General features: G+C 37.4%; 1 protein-coding gene across 4 annotated transcripts in view; it reads right to left on the bottom strand.

Annotated features, from left to right (window-relative positions):
- Positions 1 to 18,209, bottom strand: part of Slit2 (slit guidance ligand 2) — a 325,678-nt gene that overhangs the window by 71,370 nt on the left and 236,099 nt on the right. For 2 of the 4 annotated variants that reach the window (XM_021161790.2, XM_021161791.2), the window contains 7 exons: positions 16,099 to 16,242; positions 15,824 to 15,987; positions 14,912 to 14,935; positions 11,148 to 11,298; positions 5,787 to 5,861; positions 4,069 to 4,212; positions 590 to 733 (listed from right to left, as the gene is read on the bottom strand). In XM_021161790.2, the coding sequence (XP_021017449.1) occupies positions 590 to 733; positions 4,069 to 4,212; positions 5,787 to 5,861; positions 11,148 to 11,298; positions 14,912 to 14,935; positions 15,824 to 15,987; positions 16,099 to 16,242 (846 nt within the window). The remainder of the gene's footprint in view (positions 1 to 589; positions 734 to 4,068; positions 4,213 to 5,786; positions 5,862 to 11,147; positions 11,299 to 14,911; positions 14,936 to 15,823; positions 15,988 to 16,098; positions 16,243 to 18,209) is intronic. The other 2 variants (XM_021161792.2, XM_021161793.2) reach the window with 1 other exon arrangement.

Here is an 18,209-nt window from a genome sequence, read left to right as displayed (position 1 = left end):
ATGTTTATTGTTTAGAATATGACAGGACATCTGGGACATTTGCTTGTTCAAGTTAGAATAATTTATAATTCTAAATTTAAGCCACATCATTGACTCCATTATTATAAAAACAACTAGCTGAAAAATACTATGTATATCAAATTTTATGTAATAAACATCATATTAATTTTGGAAAAATTAAAGCAAGGCTAAGATAAGTTTGTCCTTTTATAAATGCCTAAATACAAGGTTAAGTGTTATAGAATGTTTAGCAATTAATTAAAAATTAAAGGTAAGAAATATAGTACACTATTGCAATCCATAGATAAAAGCAGCAGTTTTCAACCTGTGGATCATATCCCCTTTTAGGGGTCCAAGGACCCTTTCACAGGGGTCACCTAGTACCATAATATTTATGGTATTAACATAATATTTACATAAACATAAATATTTACATTATGATTCACAACAGTAGCGAAATTACATTGTGAAGTAGCATCGAACATAATTTTATGCTTGGGAGTCACTACAACATGAAGAGCAGTATAACTATGTCACGGCACTGGGAAGATTGAGAGCCACTGGATGAAGGCAATGCTTTTCTGCTTACAGAGTGGATAATGAATGGAGAGTATCAAATGCTCCTGGTGCCACTGTGGTAATTTGATTGTCATATAAAGAGAGCAGACGCACAGAGCCGAGTCCTATGAAACTGTCGTTCCCAACACAGCTTATTCGATTACTTCTCAGCATCCTGGGGGAAGGAAAAAGACATTGTTTGGAGATGAAATATCAGACATTCAATTTTGCCTCTCTGAGAATCAAAATCATGCCTTTATCAAATATGTAGCATTTGTTACTATTTTGAATGTCTTTCCCCCTAGGGATGGCTATATTCTGGAAGCCATCCTGGCTGAATAGAATGCATAGATTCACCAGTGCCTTTATTAAGTCGCACAAGGCATGTCACCATGTGGATTTGCAGTCCTATGATGAGGGTAACATGTTTTCTTTTGATGATATAATTATGTTTGCCTGATCACATCATGTCCTAAGTCACCTACTCAGAGTCCTTGGAGCCCAGCGATTTGTGTATTCAGATGAGTATGACATTTGAGATGGAAGAGAAGGAGGGAGGGAAGAATCAATAGGCAATGCAGACGGAGAACTGAGGGCATCTCAGGGACTTAGTGACTCACTGTCTGACAAGAACAGAGGGAGTCAAGCGTGACTGAGCATCCACCAAGCCTGCATCCGATTGTTTTATTTATGAAAAAAATCTGTCCATAGTTTCAAGTTCAGAACTCCCCAAAGGAATAAATGCAATATACAACAAAGGTTAAATAGGTTGGCCTTGAATAAACTCTACTTTTGACATTGTCATTAACAGGATTAACAGTGTTGTCATTTCCTTGCTGCTGCTAAAGCACTGGCTTAGTTCCCAGTTCCTTCCTCTCTGAGCTGTTTATCGGGTGGTTTTCAAGAAGGAAGAAACCCTCATTTACAAATCTGTAGTTGCATTACATATTATTCAGAACTCATGAAAAATTAATTTATTGATCTTTCCACACTCAGGGTAATTACTCCACCAGAAGAAGGAGGCAAATATAAAAAGAGAAACATTGTGCTGGCTAGTTTTATGTCAACTTGACACAAGCTATAGTCGTTACGAAAAAGAAGACCTCAGTTGAGAATATAACCCTAGAATATTGGTCTGTGGACAATCCAATTTTACGTTCTTTTTGATTGGCCATTGGTATGGGAGGGCTAAGATCTGTGGGCATGTACCACCCATGGATTTGATTGGTAGACTGAACAATTCATGAAAAGCAAGCCAAGCAATCAGCACTCATTTAGGACCTCTGCATCCATTCCTGCTTCCAGACACCTGCATTGAGTTCATGCAAACACTTACACAGTTCCCTTAGATAATAAGGAACCATGACCTCAAAGTATATGAGTAAGTAAATCTTTTCCCTCCCATTTTTTTTTTGTTCTTGGTCATGTAATGATATCACATCAAACAAACTCTAAGACAGATGATGAATATGTTGTTGCTTTAAAACAATATGTTCAGTAATAAACAAAAAATAAAAATATTCTATTTCTTCTTAGCCATAGATAAGAAGAAAGATGATGCCCTCCTATCCAGGCATCACTGGATAGTCAGAAACAAATGGACATGTCCTTATCAGTAATTTCCTTTGTCACGAATAACGGAGATAAGTGGGCTTTATCTTACTGGAGTTCTGAGACCCTGGAGGGAATTGAAAAAATTCCTCTTTTGAAAAAAATTCCAGCACATGCATAGAGCCAGCTTTGCCTGATGTCTGATGTCTCAGGACATTTCATAACTTGCTGAAATCTGCACATGTATTGCTAACTATCCTATTATTGCTGAGGAATTCAAATGTTCAGAACCTCAGAGACTGTGTGGAAGTATAGATCTAGCGACTTCTACTCTAGGAGTTGGAAACCACAAGTTTGACTCTCAACTGCTCTATTTTTCTTGGAACAACTGCACTGAGGAGACAGAGTGCGGGTGGTTTTTTTTTGTTTTGTTTTGTTTTGTTTTGTTTTGTTTCAGGTGTTACAGCATAAACAGGTGAAATGCATTTGTAGAGAGAAAATGGAGAAAGCTGATTTCAGAGACCTTTTAGGCAGTATTATGTTTTTGTATCTACTCAAAATAAATGCTTTGATATGCTGTCCAGGGTGCTACTAGAGACTGAATTATGACTCCCCTAATTCACACCTTGAAGCTCTTATCACCTAATTTGACTGCCTTTGGAGAGAGCCTATATCGTTTTATAAACTTTTATATAAAGAGAAAGGCACCCTGGAGACCGCATACATCTCACTTTCTCTGCTTTTCTCTACATAAGAATGCAGTCTGAAGGCCATGTGCATCTACAGCAGTAAACTAGGCAAGAACAAAGCCTGTAGCTTAGAAGATGGGCTGAAAAACAAACTGAATTTCATGGTGAATATCTATATCCAGGAACATGAGAGATGTGTGTGCAGTGTTCAGTCTGTGGTATCGTGCTGTGGCAGCACAGATGGGCTGATATGTATAAAGTTCTAACTGGTTCCCCTTACCTTCTTCATAGTATTTCTATTACCAATGAAAAGACCCTCAACATCTGTGGAAGAAGGGAAGTGCTCTCATTTGTTGAGTAATCTTGGACAGTCAAAGGAAATAAAGTAGCAGGCATATTTTCTTAGTTATCCTTCAATACACTTTCAATATATCCCCCACAGACATGCAAAGAAACTGTTCATATAACATTTTAGAGTGACTCAAAACTAGTCCCTGAGAGAGGTCTGCGATTGACATATGACCTTGCTGGATTGTTAGGTTGGGCAATACTGGAGCAAACATCTAATGTACAGAGTTTCTTTGTTTTTGTTTTTTGTTTTTGTTTTCGCCAGACCTAAATTAGGGATGCTATTAACAAAACCAGCTAGAGAAATACCTTTCTCTCTCTTCCTCTCATAAAGATCAGGGACTTCCCACGTCTCCATTATCCACAGTTCTCATGGTTAGGTGGCATGCTATTGCTTGAGCCTATGTTTACTGCCTTGTCAAGGGCTGCTTCTTGACTGCTAATAGATTCTTTTATTTGCTAACACAACTGTTTTAGAATTTCATTTTTTCTCTCATCTGGTTTAAGCGTCACTACTTTTGGCAAACATTATTATAAAGATTCACCGAGATAATTTAAACAATACAAAGTGCTGCCTTTACCATTTGATCCAAGTCTTGTCTTCTCTACATAAACACCATTTGAGAGACACAGAGAATTTATTCCTTCCAAACTCCCTATCACTAAGCAAACATAGAAAGCCCTTAGCATATCTTCTTAGTAGTAGACCATAAAGGGTTGATCCCCTTCACGGCTTCTTTTCTACTGAAGCAGCACAGCAACAGTTAAAAGTAACCTCTGGATGGAGACAGTCATTCTGTTCAAATGGTTATGTCTGAGATATTGAGCCACTGGGGTAGAAGGGAAGTCGAAATCCCCTATGTCCCCAGATGATAAAGAACAGTGACATTAACCCACTTTAATGTGAGCCAGAAATACTTACAATGTTTTGAGGCTCTCCAGTCCCTTGAACATCTTATGCTGAACATTTTCCAAACGGTTACTGGTGAGAAGAATTTCATTCACACCAGACGCGCCTTCAAATGCACCCTCCTCGATGTCAGTGATCTTATTGTTGCTAAAGTTGCTAGGTAGAGAGTGGTAAAGCACAGATCATAAACGGCTGCCCACGCACATATGGCTCTCCAAAAATGTATCTGGTCATTTTAAATCTAATGAGTAAACACACAAGTCTTCCACAACTTCAGACTTTCACTGCCAGTATTGCTAAGACTTGGACAAGACATTTTTCTAATCCATCAAGTCAGAAGAACAGTAACACTAAGAGAGAAGAACCACGAAAGAGAAATAGGAGCCAAATTCTGGTCAAAATGAACTGCAATGATCACCAGGAGTCTAAAATTGTTGAGGCTGGTTATTTGGTTACATAAAGCTTTTATGTGGCCCTGTAGGCTGTTCTGGCTTAGCAGCAGGCCCCAGTCATTAACTTTTCAGTATCTCCCCAACTCTTGGATATCGGGCTACCATATTTGAATATTCTTCTGTGAGGATCAAACCCATGCCTTTGTGCTTATGACACAGACACTTTACCAATGGAGCAATCTCATTATTCTGTTTTGTGGGTTTTTTTTATGTTTATAAAGCACTGCTCATAAAAAATGCTCAGTAAACACCCACCACTTTGAACACCTTATCACTAAAGAGGCTGTGTAATGACTGGCATAAAGGATGACAAGAAATTAGAAGATGTTTTCAGGGTATCCTAATGAGGAGGTGAAGGACACAGGCAAAGGTTATATCTGTGTTGCTAAAACAGTGTCAGTCCTCTGTAGAGACTTAATGCCAGAGGGAAGGGGGATGCTGGGGGGAGGGAAGGGGGAACACCCTCTCAGAGGTATAGGGGAGGGGGCATGGGGTGAAGAACTCTGGAAGTGGGGACTAGGATTGGGGTAGCAATTGGGGTATAAATTAATTAATTAAAATTAATAAATAATATTTCTATTGAAAAAACAGTTTCAGTGGCTGTGGCAGCTATACATGTGAGAGAGGGGACAACAAGTGCCGTAAGAAAATGTGCCTGCTTCCTCCTCATGTGAGCAGGGCATTAGGGACCCTTGCACAGTTGACTTTTGTCCTGCCGCTCCCTGTACTCTTCCCAAGGACATGGACTACTGATGGAATGTTGTTGAAAATGCTGAGCTCATGAACTTAATCTGAAATATGAGCTGTGGACATGAAGTAACACAGATGAGCAGACCAGCTAGTTTACCAATCATTAATTTTGACTATCTCATAATGAAAGCTTAATGAAGCAAAAGTCAAAGAGTTGACAGGAATGTGCTGAAAGAGAAATGGCACCAAGGTTTGGGGAATAGTAAAGGAAGTTACAAAACATCAGTGAACCCATTGCAATGTGCTTAGATTGCGGGATTCCTGCTGTGGACGAATTAGAGACCAGCTGTCTGCTTTAGAGAAAGATGCTAAAGGGCTGGCTTGGCATTGTGTAAACACATGGAAAAGTGCCTCTTAACAGCACCCTGGATTCAGGCCCCATGTCGTCGTCGTCACATGGAAATTTCCCTAGATTGATTGTATAGAGAAATTCCTGTTTCAAAGGAAACTTGGATAAAATGGAAAGAAATATAAAATTCACAAGAAAGACGCTGCAGAAAGTTAGCATGTAGCTAGCAAATGACTTACATTTTACGTAACTGAGGAAGTTTCTTAAATATTCCTGTGGCTTCTAACACTGTGAATTCATTATTATTGAGTCGCCTGAGGAAACACAACAAGAAAGAAAGCAAGTTTTCTTACAGTAAGAAGGAGTTAGCTCGTATTCGTTATCCTGACTTATAATATTATTTAATGATAACTTTTAAAATATAGCATTAATGTAAGAGATTTCAATAACATGCTTATATTTTATCATTTTATTGGTTTTAAAAATCTGAATTCTTAAATATATTTAAATATTAAGAAAAGCAAAAACTATTCAAAGCCAGTGTATAAAGACGAATCTCTAGAACGAAGTTTCTAAGCCTTTTTCACTATTGTCAACTTAGCATTCATTCATAAGTTCCTTGTTTGTACCTTCATCATTCACAGATCAAATTATACATAATTCAAACACTATAAATTACCTAATGGATAAAATTTCAGTATATTTGTAAAACTGAAAGGCAAGTGAAATGATTCACACATGCAATCTCAGTACTCAGGAGGCAAAAGGTCAAGGACCATGGCAAATGTGAGAGTAGTGTGGTTGGTCTACTTGGTGAACTCCAAAGTATGAGGTCAATACAAAATACTCCATCTCAAACAAAGACATAAACAAATGTCTCCAACAAAAACAAACAAAACCCAGCACACCCATTTTTACTAACTCAATATATTTCAAACATTGCCAAAGCACCCCAAAATCAATACCAACCATTGGCAATAGCCTATTATCATCACAGTCAACTCTCCATCACTATTCCTCATTCATGACACACTATTTTGGGGCTCTTAGTTTGGACAATTCTCTCAATTGGAACTGTACAAGATATGTCTTTTGTGCCATGTTTATGATATTCTGAAGGTTTTATTTATTTTTAATTATTTATAGGCATGTGTATCTATTTATGGGTATACACACATTAGTGTAGTTGCCCACAGGTCCAGAAGAGGGCATTGGATCCCATTAAGCTGAGTTACAGATGGTTATGAGCCAGCTGGCATGGGTGTTGGAAATTGAACTTGGTCCTTTGTAGAAGCTGAAGGGTATCTGTTCTTAAAGGCTGTGCCACTTCTCCAACCTCTTTAAGACCATTTGGATTTTCACATGGGTTATGGTATTACTGCTACTTTGTTCCTTTTGTTTGCTGAGGAAAAGAATGGATACCCTACGTTCACTTAGCCATTCATCAGTTAGTGGGCACTTTTGCCACTCTACATTTTGTCTACCAAGAAAACACTATGCTGAATGTGGTATGCATGTTTTGTGTACATTTCCTTCTATATAGAGAAAAGTAGGTTTTTGGGATCACATGATAGATGTATGCACACTATTTTAAGAAAAAAAAATCCAAAAAAACAAACTGTTTTCCTGAGGCTATACTAGTTTCCACATAAATACCAAAGTGTAATTTCCCCCATGTATTGTTGTCATCCTCTCCCTCAGACTTTCAAACTGGTGGTAATGAGAAAATTCCCCTATAGGTTCATGTACTTAAATGTTTGTTCTCCAGTTGATGGTGCTGTTTGAGGAGGTACAGTCATATGGAGGAAGCATATGACTGAGGGCAGGCTTTTGAATGTTTACTGTCTCACCTCAGTTTGCATGTGCCTGAGCAATGCACTGCATCAACCATGGCCTTGCCCTGTTACCTGCTGTCATGCTTCCTGTTGCATGGAGGACTTGGGTTCAGGAACCCTAAGTTAAAATGACCTCTTTCTACTATAAGTTGCCTTTGGTTGTGGTGTTCACTCTTTGTGTCAGTGGTACACAAGGGGTTATAAACGGGGAAGCACGGAGAGGAATTGACACCGTAGCAGAAAATTAATTGATAGGGACTTTTGTACTAAGAGGTTGTGCTATGAAGAAACTGGCAGGGGTTTTGTTTGTGTGTGTGTGTGTGTGTGTGAGAGAGAGAGAGAGAGAGACAGAGAGAGACAGAGAGAGAGACACACAGAGAGAGAGANGAGAGAGAGAGAGAGAGAGAGAGAGAGAGAGAGAGAGAGAGAGAGAGAGATTTGGAAGACTCTGGAACTCTGGAGTAGAAAAATACTTGACTGCTATAAGCAGAACTTAATTAACCATTCTAGGAAGAATCTAAAAGAGTGTAATCCTGACATAAAATGCATATACTGTAGGTCCAAACCCTTAGTTTTCAGAGGGTAACAAAACTCTATTAGTAAATGAGCTAGAGAACATTCATTCATAAGATATTTTGGCAAAGAATCTCACATCATTCTCAGCATGTTCTTAGAGCTTTCCCAAAACTAAATTAAAAAGCAATTTATTTGCTTTTTAAAAATTAATTTCTTTGATAGAATGATCTCAAGGCCTCCAGACACTGAGTCTCTGGAGTAGTTATTACTGTTTACTGTTATGCAGATCTACTATCATATAGAGCAAGCGATGCACAAATAAATATAAAATGTGCAGCCTGGAGAGGCAAACAATCCTAGAAGTCTTAGGAGTGTCCCCAAAGCATAGGCTGCAAAGTAAGATGTAACTGTTAAGGAGCTTAATGTCCTTAATGAAAAGCTTCTTACTCTCCACTGGAGGAGGTGAGTTGTTCTGAGGGCAAGAACCCATCCAGCTAAATCTTCAACATGTGCAGTGAAAGAACTTAAGGAATCCTGAGGAGTGCTCCCAGCAAAAACATCATACAAAAGATGCTGATCCCAAAGGTATGAAAATCCACACCAAGCTGACAGCTAAGTTTGACATTGTAATCAACTCAGTAGTGATTTTGGAGACATGAAAGATATAAGGCTGAGGGAATTGTGAGTTCTTCCTGTGGAACCAAGGAAGTGACTAGGCCTGTAGTATCAAACAGGTGGTGATGTTTGCCAATGTGTAACAGAGTTAGTGTCCTACTAAGGAGGCCTGTGCAAATACTTCAGAAGGCCTTGGTTTCACTTGAGATTCTCAATGTTGTTGATGCCAGAACCATGAGACTTCTGCCAAGAAGAGTTACAAGCAGTAAGAAGAATCAGCTACAAGATAGAAAAGTATAACACAGGCAGCAAATCTGCAAGGATGAGTGCCATCTAAAAGACGGGTGTCATCTCAGTACTCAGAATCTGAAGCCTTAGATGTGAGACATGGAAGTACAGCCATTGATGTTTGCCCTGTTGGGTTTTAGTCTTGCTTTGGTCCAATCTTTCCTCAGTATTTCCCCATTCCTCCCTTTTGAATGGTAATGTGTAATATGTGCCATTGTGTGTTAGCTGTAATTCCTCTTCCTTCCTTCCTTCCTTCCTTCCTTCCTTCCTTCCTTCCTTCCTTCCTTCCTTCCTTCCTTCCTTCCTCCTTCCTAGTTTACTGGGGACAAGTATTACTTTGTGCCTTAGAAGAGACTTAGGAAGTTTGAACACTTCTGAGACTTTTGAAATTGGATTAAACATATTTTGAATCATGGGATGGCAGTGAGCCTATGAGGACCAGAAAGAGTAACGCGGTGGTTTGAATAAGAAAGATTCTCTGTAGGTTCACTCATGTATGAGAACACCCAGACCCCTGTGGTTGTTACTAGTTGGGAAAGTTATGGAAAGTTTAGGTGTCATGGTCTTGCTAGAGGAAACATGCCATGAGCTTTGAGAGTTTAAAGCCTTTCACTTTGCTTGTATCTCTGTTTCCTGTTTGCTTATGAAACGTGACGAGACAGTTCCATTCTTTCTCTGCACCTGTGGACTCCCCTTCTGTAACCATTCAACGAAATACACCCTTTATTCTAAAAGTTGTTTCTGGTCCTGGTATTTTAATCACAGCAGGGAAAAAATAGTTTCTAATGACCAATTAAACAGATGATATTTACATGTGCTTACTGGCCAATCATGTCTTCATTTAAAAAGAAGTTCATATGGATATTTTTTAAATTACATTAGGCAATATAACCTTTATATTGTTGAATGCTATGACAGTTTTATATATTCTGACTATCAATCCACTGCTAGTAAATGGCTAGTAAAAGTTATGAATCCAAATTCCTTACTGAATGCAGGACTTGCAAACATTTTTCTCTCAAGTATTTTTGTGCCTATTTTATGTGCATAATTTCAAAGGTATTAAAAATAGAATTTTGGTGAATCTGACATTAGAAACTAGGTTCTAATAGAAATCTTGAAATGTAATTAACTCATTCAAACTTTAAACTTATTTAACTCATTTTCATGTTCAATATAAAATCACTTGTGTGTAGCATTATCAGAATTACATACAAGTCCACACATAGCCACACAGAATGTGGTTTAGGGAGCTTGCTATATGTTCTTTAAATTTCTAAAATTCTTCATCTAGTAAATATGATCTAGTGGGTGTTTAAAAAAAATCACCAGAACTGCAAAGAAATTAGTTTCTGTCAACCCTGTGAAAGACATTATTTCTAATTATTCAAATTGCTTTAAATTCATTAAGTAACAGGCATGTGTATAGACACAGTGGGACAGAAATGATAATACACAGTGCCTGTCATAGAGAGGCTGTAATCTCGTTGAAGACAGAAGGATTATGCATACACACAGAGACAAGCGACTTTGCAAAGCAATAAATGACAAATACCAGATGGCACCATAAATAAGCATCACTAAGATATTCATGAAATGATTAGATTTCGGTTGTGTTTTCATGGATCTTAAAAACTAACATTATATGTCTTCCTTTTATAGCCAGGAAAGGTGAACTGCACATGAGCACAGAATCTAAAAATAATTCCAAAAGCACAGTTTCTTTATACTGTGAATCCTATGCTAAATTTTTTAATATAAATTTGATCAGATCCAAATTTTCAGCTTACTCTAATCTATTCTCTGGTTATAAACAAATAACCAGGCAAACAACTATTGTATGCCCTTCAACAAATGACAGTCACAGATTCTTTTCAATTGAACCAGAGAAGTCGTCAAATAACCACAAAATCACTCCCTGATAGATTTGTTAACTCTTTCAAATTATTTTGTTTGGCTATTTTAAGGGTTACATGCCTTGCAAAAATTATGAGATACTTATAAATTATTTTTTCCATAATGAATATCCGATAATAACCAGACATATTTGGTATCATTCACATTACTAAATGACGACTGAATTTTGAAAGCTAATTTCATTGTTTATTTGATGCTTGAGAAAGCAAGGTTCACCTTAAATATTTTGTTCATGTAAAAAAAGTGAACTAAGATAGCACTGAACATATTATTTGACAATGAAGAGATGCTCTCAATTTAATGTATGTAAGTTAGTTAATTCAATTATTAAGAATTAAAATGTCATGACAAAAATTGCAATGCTTCTATGCAGTTTCTCTCTGTCCCTTGCTCCCTCCCTGCCAGGATTTTGTGGTCAGATTAACTTACAGCTCTGCTGTGTACTGGGGAATATGGTCTGGGATTTTGTTGAGTCTTTGATTGGAGCAGTCTACTGTGGTCCCTTCACAGCGACACTTCTCAGGACAAGCCAAGTCTGCAAAGCAGTCTCCACTTAATTTTGATCGATAATCTTCTGTACCTATTGAGGATTCAAGCCAAACATAAGATACTGAGTCTGAATGTTAGAAAAGTTATTAATATAATGGGAAGAAAAATAGTAGGAGAGCTATAGATTATGCAGCAGGGAGACAACTTAGGGAGTTTTGGTCAATGGATATCAGGTGAGGGTTAAACGAAAGGCTTGGAATTTTCTGGAAAAAAAAAGTGACCAGATGCACATGACAGGAAAACATTCATAACAGTGAGCTTTTCACAGCTGTACTTTCTGCTGATCCGATTCTGAGCCATGCTAGTAGTCTTATTTCACATATAATCACACAATGGATATGAATTGTCAAAAAAAAAAGTTTAATTTTTTATGAGTCAAAAATTGAAAACATATCTCATAATAAACATACTCCTGTATATTACTGTAAAGTAGGGCTTTTCAAGGATAATCGATATACTTAGGTTTTAATTTTTTTCCTACGGACGTTTGTTATTCTCCCCCTCTCACATAATCTTCAGAAATGCCCCCAAAGCCCTCTTTTATTTTCATTTTGAGTCTATTAAAAAAAAAAAAAAGACAAGTAAGACCTGCCTCGAGCCTCAGCAGCTTGCCATGCTGTAGAAAGCTGCGTGACGTTCCATGGTGCTTGACGGAACCATGTTTTTCTCATACCTCGCAAGCACATGGTTAGATCAAGCACAACAGAAAATCTCGCTCCATTATCACTACACCAACCACTAGGCCAGAGGGAAGACCGAGAGGAAAGACGAAGGGAGGAGAGAAGCTACGGACGCTCTGGAAGCATCCTAATGTTACATGACATGCATTCTTCCCGCAGATTGTGTATGATCATAGCGAGAGCATAACTACCGAAGGTGCCTGGAAACACAAAGAAGGGGCTAGATGGAAAGGCGCCTCCCATGTTCCTCACAACGGCAGCGTGGGAAACACAGCTTTCGGGAAGAACATCCAGGAAGAAGTTGAAGGTAAGCTACAAGGACAACAGAGAAGCTCAAGAGATCTGTGGTGTCTTCATGGAAAATAGGTGCAAAACATCAAGACTAGAAGAAGGTACATCGGGGATTGAAAAGAGGGTAGGTTACATTTCAGAGGAGACACTTTTACTTACAGGCCAATTGGTGAATTCCTGCAAAAGAAAAGATCACCAAAGAGGAAAGAAAGACAGAATCATCCCAGTTAAGGTTTATAGACATATACAAACATGTACACGCACACACACACACACACACACACACACACACACACACACACACACAAACACACACCAAATTATGTTCTCTTCCTTGTTTCTTTACCATGACAGACATTAGGTAGCATTGTGTGATGCGTTTGTCATTCATTGCAATATCATTTCACTTTTGAAGTATAATGGCTTATAGGCAATGAAATGACCTAAAAGATGTGCAATACAAATAAAAGGCTATGGCTTCCTTTAATGAATTTACTGTCTGTGAGACAGGTTTTCTATTGTGCCATGCAGAATTGCAATAGGTGCATACACATATAAAATGACCGAAAAGCTAATAATGGAAAGTTACAAGGACAGTAGATAGATAATAATTAGGGGTATGCCATAGGCTACTAAATGACTCCCAAGTTTTAAAGCATATCACTTGATGGGAATTTCATAAAAATTGAAATGCCAAATATAACAAATATGAAAGGTTACATTCTAATACATCAATGAGAGTCACCCTACTAATTGAAGAATGTGTTTTCAGTCTTCAGAGATTGGGCCGCAAGAAAGCTAACATTATTCTGATAATTGATAATGGGTTCATTGAATGCATTTAAAAATGTATAATTACTATCACAGCAATCAGCAATGCTTACTTTAACACCATGTGTTAGGTAGACACAAACTGTAATTAGTATCTGATGTGGATGAGAGCAAAGTGAGCAACAAGCAATCAATGTGCCATGGAGCCTACAAGTAAATCTAAAATGTGAGCTGAATTATCAACAATCGAAATTTAAGACATTACCTTTGATGTAGAAGTTATTTTTTAAAGCCTGTCTGGGCTTCTACCTTCTAGCAAGAGCAGAAAACTTAACTAGCACAGCATTTGTATTGCACTGAGTTTTACTGGGATTGTAGTATTTAAACTATTAAGAAACTGAACTGAATAATTTGGCAGTGACTAGATGAACTGCCACAATTTAGGAATTTAAATCATATTTGTATGCTAGTCTAGGCATAGTCTGGTTTTCAGAAGGTTTCTTTCTTTTTTTTTTTTTCAGCTAAGCCATAATTAGTAGGTAACTTTGCACATAATTGGCTAAAAATAACAAAGCTAAAAGACCAATTAATTGCTCTTTTCAACACATTACTGCTTATACAGTACAGACATAATATGTAGATTATTAGTTAAGCATTAAAATTCAAAATGAGCAATATACTTAAATCTATTATATATAATTAATTAAATGGTAAGAATAAGTAATAAATACATTCGTAAAATTGAGACCAGTCAATATCATATGTATATATGTATAAATCACATAAATCAGGAACACCAATACTATACACATATATATATAGTATGTATATGTATATAGTATTATATTCTAAAGTATACAATTATAGTATATTAAAGCAAATGGAGTCTTTTCACTAAAGTATACAATTATAGTATATTAAATTATATACTTTGTATACTAAAGTATACAGTATACAAAGTATAGTGTATTAAAGCAAACAAGTCAGGAGGCATTTACACAAGAACAAAGTAGGTAAGGGACATACTTTAAAGAGCTAGCTCTAGACTCATCAGTTTGAAGGTGTTGGACGGAAAGGGAGGAAACATTACAATTGCATCTTTAGAAACAGGGACTCCTTCTGGTTAGATTACTCAAGGCATTGGTGCCCATTGGTGTCCATTGGTGTCCATTGGTGCAGTTGCTAATGACTTCAAAATACACTAAATATCCTGTTTGTAGCATAATAATGTGACTCCAGACAGGCAAAAACATACAATTGGGAATAAATTAATAATAACCCCCACACACACAAGTGCAGCTAAATCAATATGAAACAGCTGTCTTTTGTTAAGGAAAGGACAAAACCAAAAACAACAGTAAATGAAAGTATTCTTTTTAAAACAAGAAGCTTTAAAGATATGGGTTTATTTATTTATTTTTTTGTTGTTGTTAAAAATGCAGTTTTGCATGTTTATACCTGATTTTATATAGAACTAGCTCTTTGACAATAGAGGGGGGTTGCTGTCTTTAAAATTAGCCTAGTAAGCTATATTTTAAAAACAGCCTCAAGGATTAGATATTCAATGAAGAGAGAAAAAAATATGATTTAAGTAGAAAGCCATAGGTTCAAACATTTTTGCTACCATGAGAAACTGCAGAAAATGTGCAAAGGAGAAAGTGAGAGGAAAGAAGGTGGTTTCTGTTTTTTTGTTTTTGTTTTTGTTTTCAAAATAGAGAGGTTCAGCATCAGAAGCTGCATGCAGAGGTGGGGCTTTCAGGATACAGCGCTAAGTGATCTATGCGTGAGTCACTATCTATGAAGTGTTCACTGTACTTCCAAAAGCATGCACATCAATGTTTAGAAGCTATATAAGTCGAGAAAAGGTGTCTGCAGTTAGTCCTACCACCGAGCAAAACCTACCTGGAATGAAATACTGTTCTTTAGCTAAATAAAAAAAACAAAGAGAGAGAGAAATAGAAGATGTACCTGAATGTCAGCCAGCAGAGATATGAGTTATCTTAGATTAAGAATGGACTAAAGTTACTACAGGTAATTTAGTGACAATGTATATTCATAGAAATAAACAACATCCAGTGAGTGATAAACTCATTATAAACATGGACAATAGCAATTATACTTTTATACTAGACATTTAGTATGTATTGATTGCACAATGAGACATGTGCCCAGAAGAGTTAGGTAGCACACTCCCCAAATGATCGTCAACGTTTCCTCCTGACACCACACATATGACACTGGGCCAATATGTAAGGCAGAGTACACTTCCCAGTTAACGGCTGTGAGATGCTTTGTTTGGGTAAATACCCTCTTCCCCGGATGAGAGCGGATACTCGTAAAAATGTGTCTTTATGGAAATATTTTAGAAAGAGATGCGGCACCTTGGGCCTCCTACTCTGAACATCTCAGGTTGAAAAAAACACATGCAATCAATCTTATTTCAGTGTGTGAATAAGTAAAAGCAAGTCCAACTATTGAGCATTGGTCAATAGAACACAGTACAGCAAACAGGAGTAATACCACTTGAGCAGTGTTTTATGTTATCAAAAAAAAAAAAAGTCCTGGTTACATCTGAATCCTATAAACATCATATGAAGGATCCAGGGATCCCTTTCATTTGATTGATAATCATTTTAGTAGAGATACTATTTGCATTGTGTCTCTATTTCTTCTGCTTTGCCCTTTCCCAGACAGAAGGAAAAATCTGAGACTGTACAATGTTTGGTAATCAGCTGAACGCAGCTGCTCTTGCTAATTTTCATGTAACTGTAGCTTTCGCTCCTAAGGGAAATGTCTCATGAAGTGAGAAATTACCTGAACAACGGAATTTCTTGCTTTTGATCTGTCCAATTCTTTTGTTTGCCAGGCGGCGGGGGCTGGTGCAACGGGCACCGCTGGTCTCAATTGGGTTGGTGTGGAGATAATCCGCTAGCCACTTGAGATGGCAGTCACAAATGAAAGGATTCTGGGCCAAATGCCTTTCAGAAACACAGCAGAAGAGTTTTATACACTACTTGCATGGGACTCGGTTCACACATTCACAGTGAAAGTAACCGCCATTCTACCCTGTCCAAATGTTGCATACATACATAGTTTGGATGGCTCTGAGGGCTGAGAAGGTGCCCTTGGCAACTGTCTGAAGCTTATTGTCGTATAAGGAGAGAAGGTTCAAGTTGTGCAGGTCCTGAAAGGCATCTACCCGAAGGCAGTTTATCTTGTTGGCATTCAATAATCTGTTTGATCAAACAGTCACAAAATTAAAAGGTGGCCTCTCATTAAGTCACCTAAAATATAGCCCTCCGGTAGGAAACCCAAGAGAAATGCATTTTATCCCAGTACTAACTTTATAAATTTAATAATGATGTAGGCACTATGGCTGGGAGATTGAGGGTTTACATGAAAAAGCAAAAGTCACATGGTCAAACAAACTGAAATCCAGTTGGACTCATAAATGGATTCAATAAATCAGATCACAAGACTACAAAGGATAACAAACCATAAAGCCATAGACAAATATAGATGAGGCTCAGCTTCTGTTGTCAAAAATCAAGCAAGAATAATTAATATTATTAGTATCTCCAGCAGCTTTGGAGAAGTTGAGTCTCCTTCTAAAACAGCAGCCAGGGTGGTCATTATAATATACATGGGATAACGACTACCTCCCAGGACCTTACACTAGAGTAGAAAGTCTAGAGAGCCAAAATTCTTCAGAAGGCCCAAAAGGGTTTATACCTCAATATTGGAACTCTGCAGCCTCACCCTGTGGCTGTTCCAGTTTATACTTTTCTATTTTCTGTTAAGAATAGATTCTCTTATCCTCTTTAGAATTTTCTCCCAGATGTGTGGCCTTCTGGGATTTTACTAAACACAAGCATGCTCCTTTTCCACCCTATACTTCATATATTTCAAATGTTGCTCTTCCACTTTCTAATCTCCAGTTCTTTCAAGTGACTATGTATATGTATATGTGTGTGCATATATACATACATACATATATATATATATGTGTGTGTGTGTGTGTGTGTCAAGAAATGCCGAAATGTATAGGTATCATACATGTATCATATACATATGCATGTAAATATATAAATATATAAGTATATATATATGCTTAAATTTTTTGTTATTGATGCTTCCAAAGGCTGCCATTTGTACCCAGGACATCATGAGTTTTTGTGTATTTTGTTCCATCCTATTTCACACACCCCTCCTACATACTACATACTCAAATGTATCTGCTGACACATGGCTACCTCACAACCTTCCTGGACAAGAAAGGTTCAGTACTACACTCAAGGCTCTAGTTGCAGTACAAATACCCATTTAAGACACTATTCCACCATCTCATTGTTTCCCTAGATTACATCAATGCATCCTGAAAATGTGCTTTACAGATCATAAACTGGCAGGCATTACTCATGTAGATTAATTAGGATAGTTCCAGGTGACTGTGTCTTACCATTGGTGCAATACATCTTTTCCAGAACAATTTCTACCTAAGCAGATTCTACCCTCTCTGTGACTCTTCCTAAGTGCAGTATGTGGTGCCACATGATTCCATTACCTGTTCTAAGTTGAGCAGCCCATACCTGTAAACACAGCTTAGCCACTTTGCAGTACTTGTTTAATATTCTTCATCTCAACATTGTTATTTTATTTGGGGCAACATAGCTCAAAATTACTTGCCATGTGGTTCGGATAACTCTCATGTAATATAATGAATATGTGTTCTCATTTGACAATGAGAACAAATGTATTTACAGCTAACATAGTTTTGAACTTCAGTTGCTTGATATTTAGATTCTTTCTGAATATATAAGGCTGTGGTATGATGATCTTGTTTTCTGTGCCCTCCCATGAGAAGATGGCATTTGGGTCTTCTTTACAGTGCATCAAAAACCTGCCTAAAATCCCTGGAGGTATGATCTGAATCTGGGGTTGGAGGTTTGAATTGGGAGTAGAAACGTTCAGGAAATACAAACCTCACCACCTTTTCAACAATACAAGCAATGCTGATAATGTTCTTTAATTCATAAGTTAATGGAATAAAGGAGTTGGGAAAAAAAAAAAACTTAAGATGAGGAAATGGAGGGAGGCCTGAAGATGCTGCCTGCAGTTTCTTTGAGAACCTGGTACTCATTTTAAAACAACAAGATATGAGGAATAAAGACCCACCAGCAGCCATTTCCTTAGCTTTTAG

The sequence above is a fragment of the Mus caroli genome, chromosome 5 (genome assembly GCF_900094665.2).
Source record: "Mus caroli chromosome 5, CAROLI_EIJ_v1.1, whole genome shotgun sequence".
Classification (NCBI taxonomy): domain Eukaryota; kingdom Metazoa; phylum Chordata; class Mammalia; order Rodentia; family Muridae; genus Mus; species Mus caroli.
The sequence above is the reverse complement of the archived record's forward strand: the minus strand, read 5'-3'. Positions and strand labels throughout refer to the sequence as shown.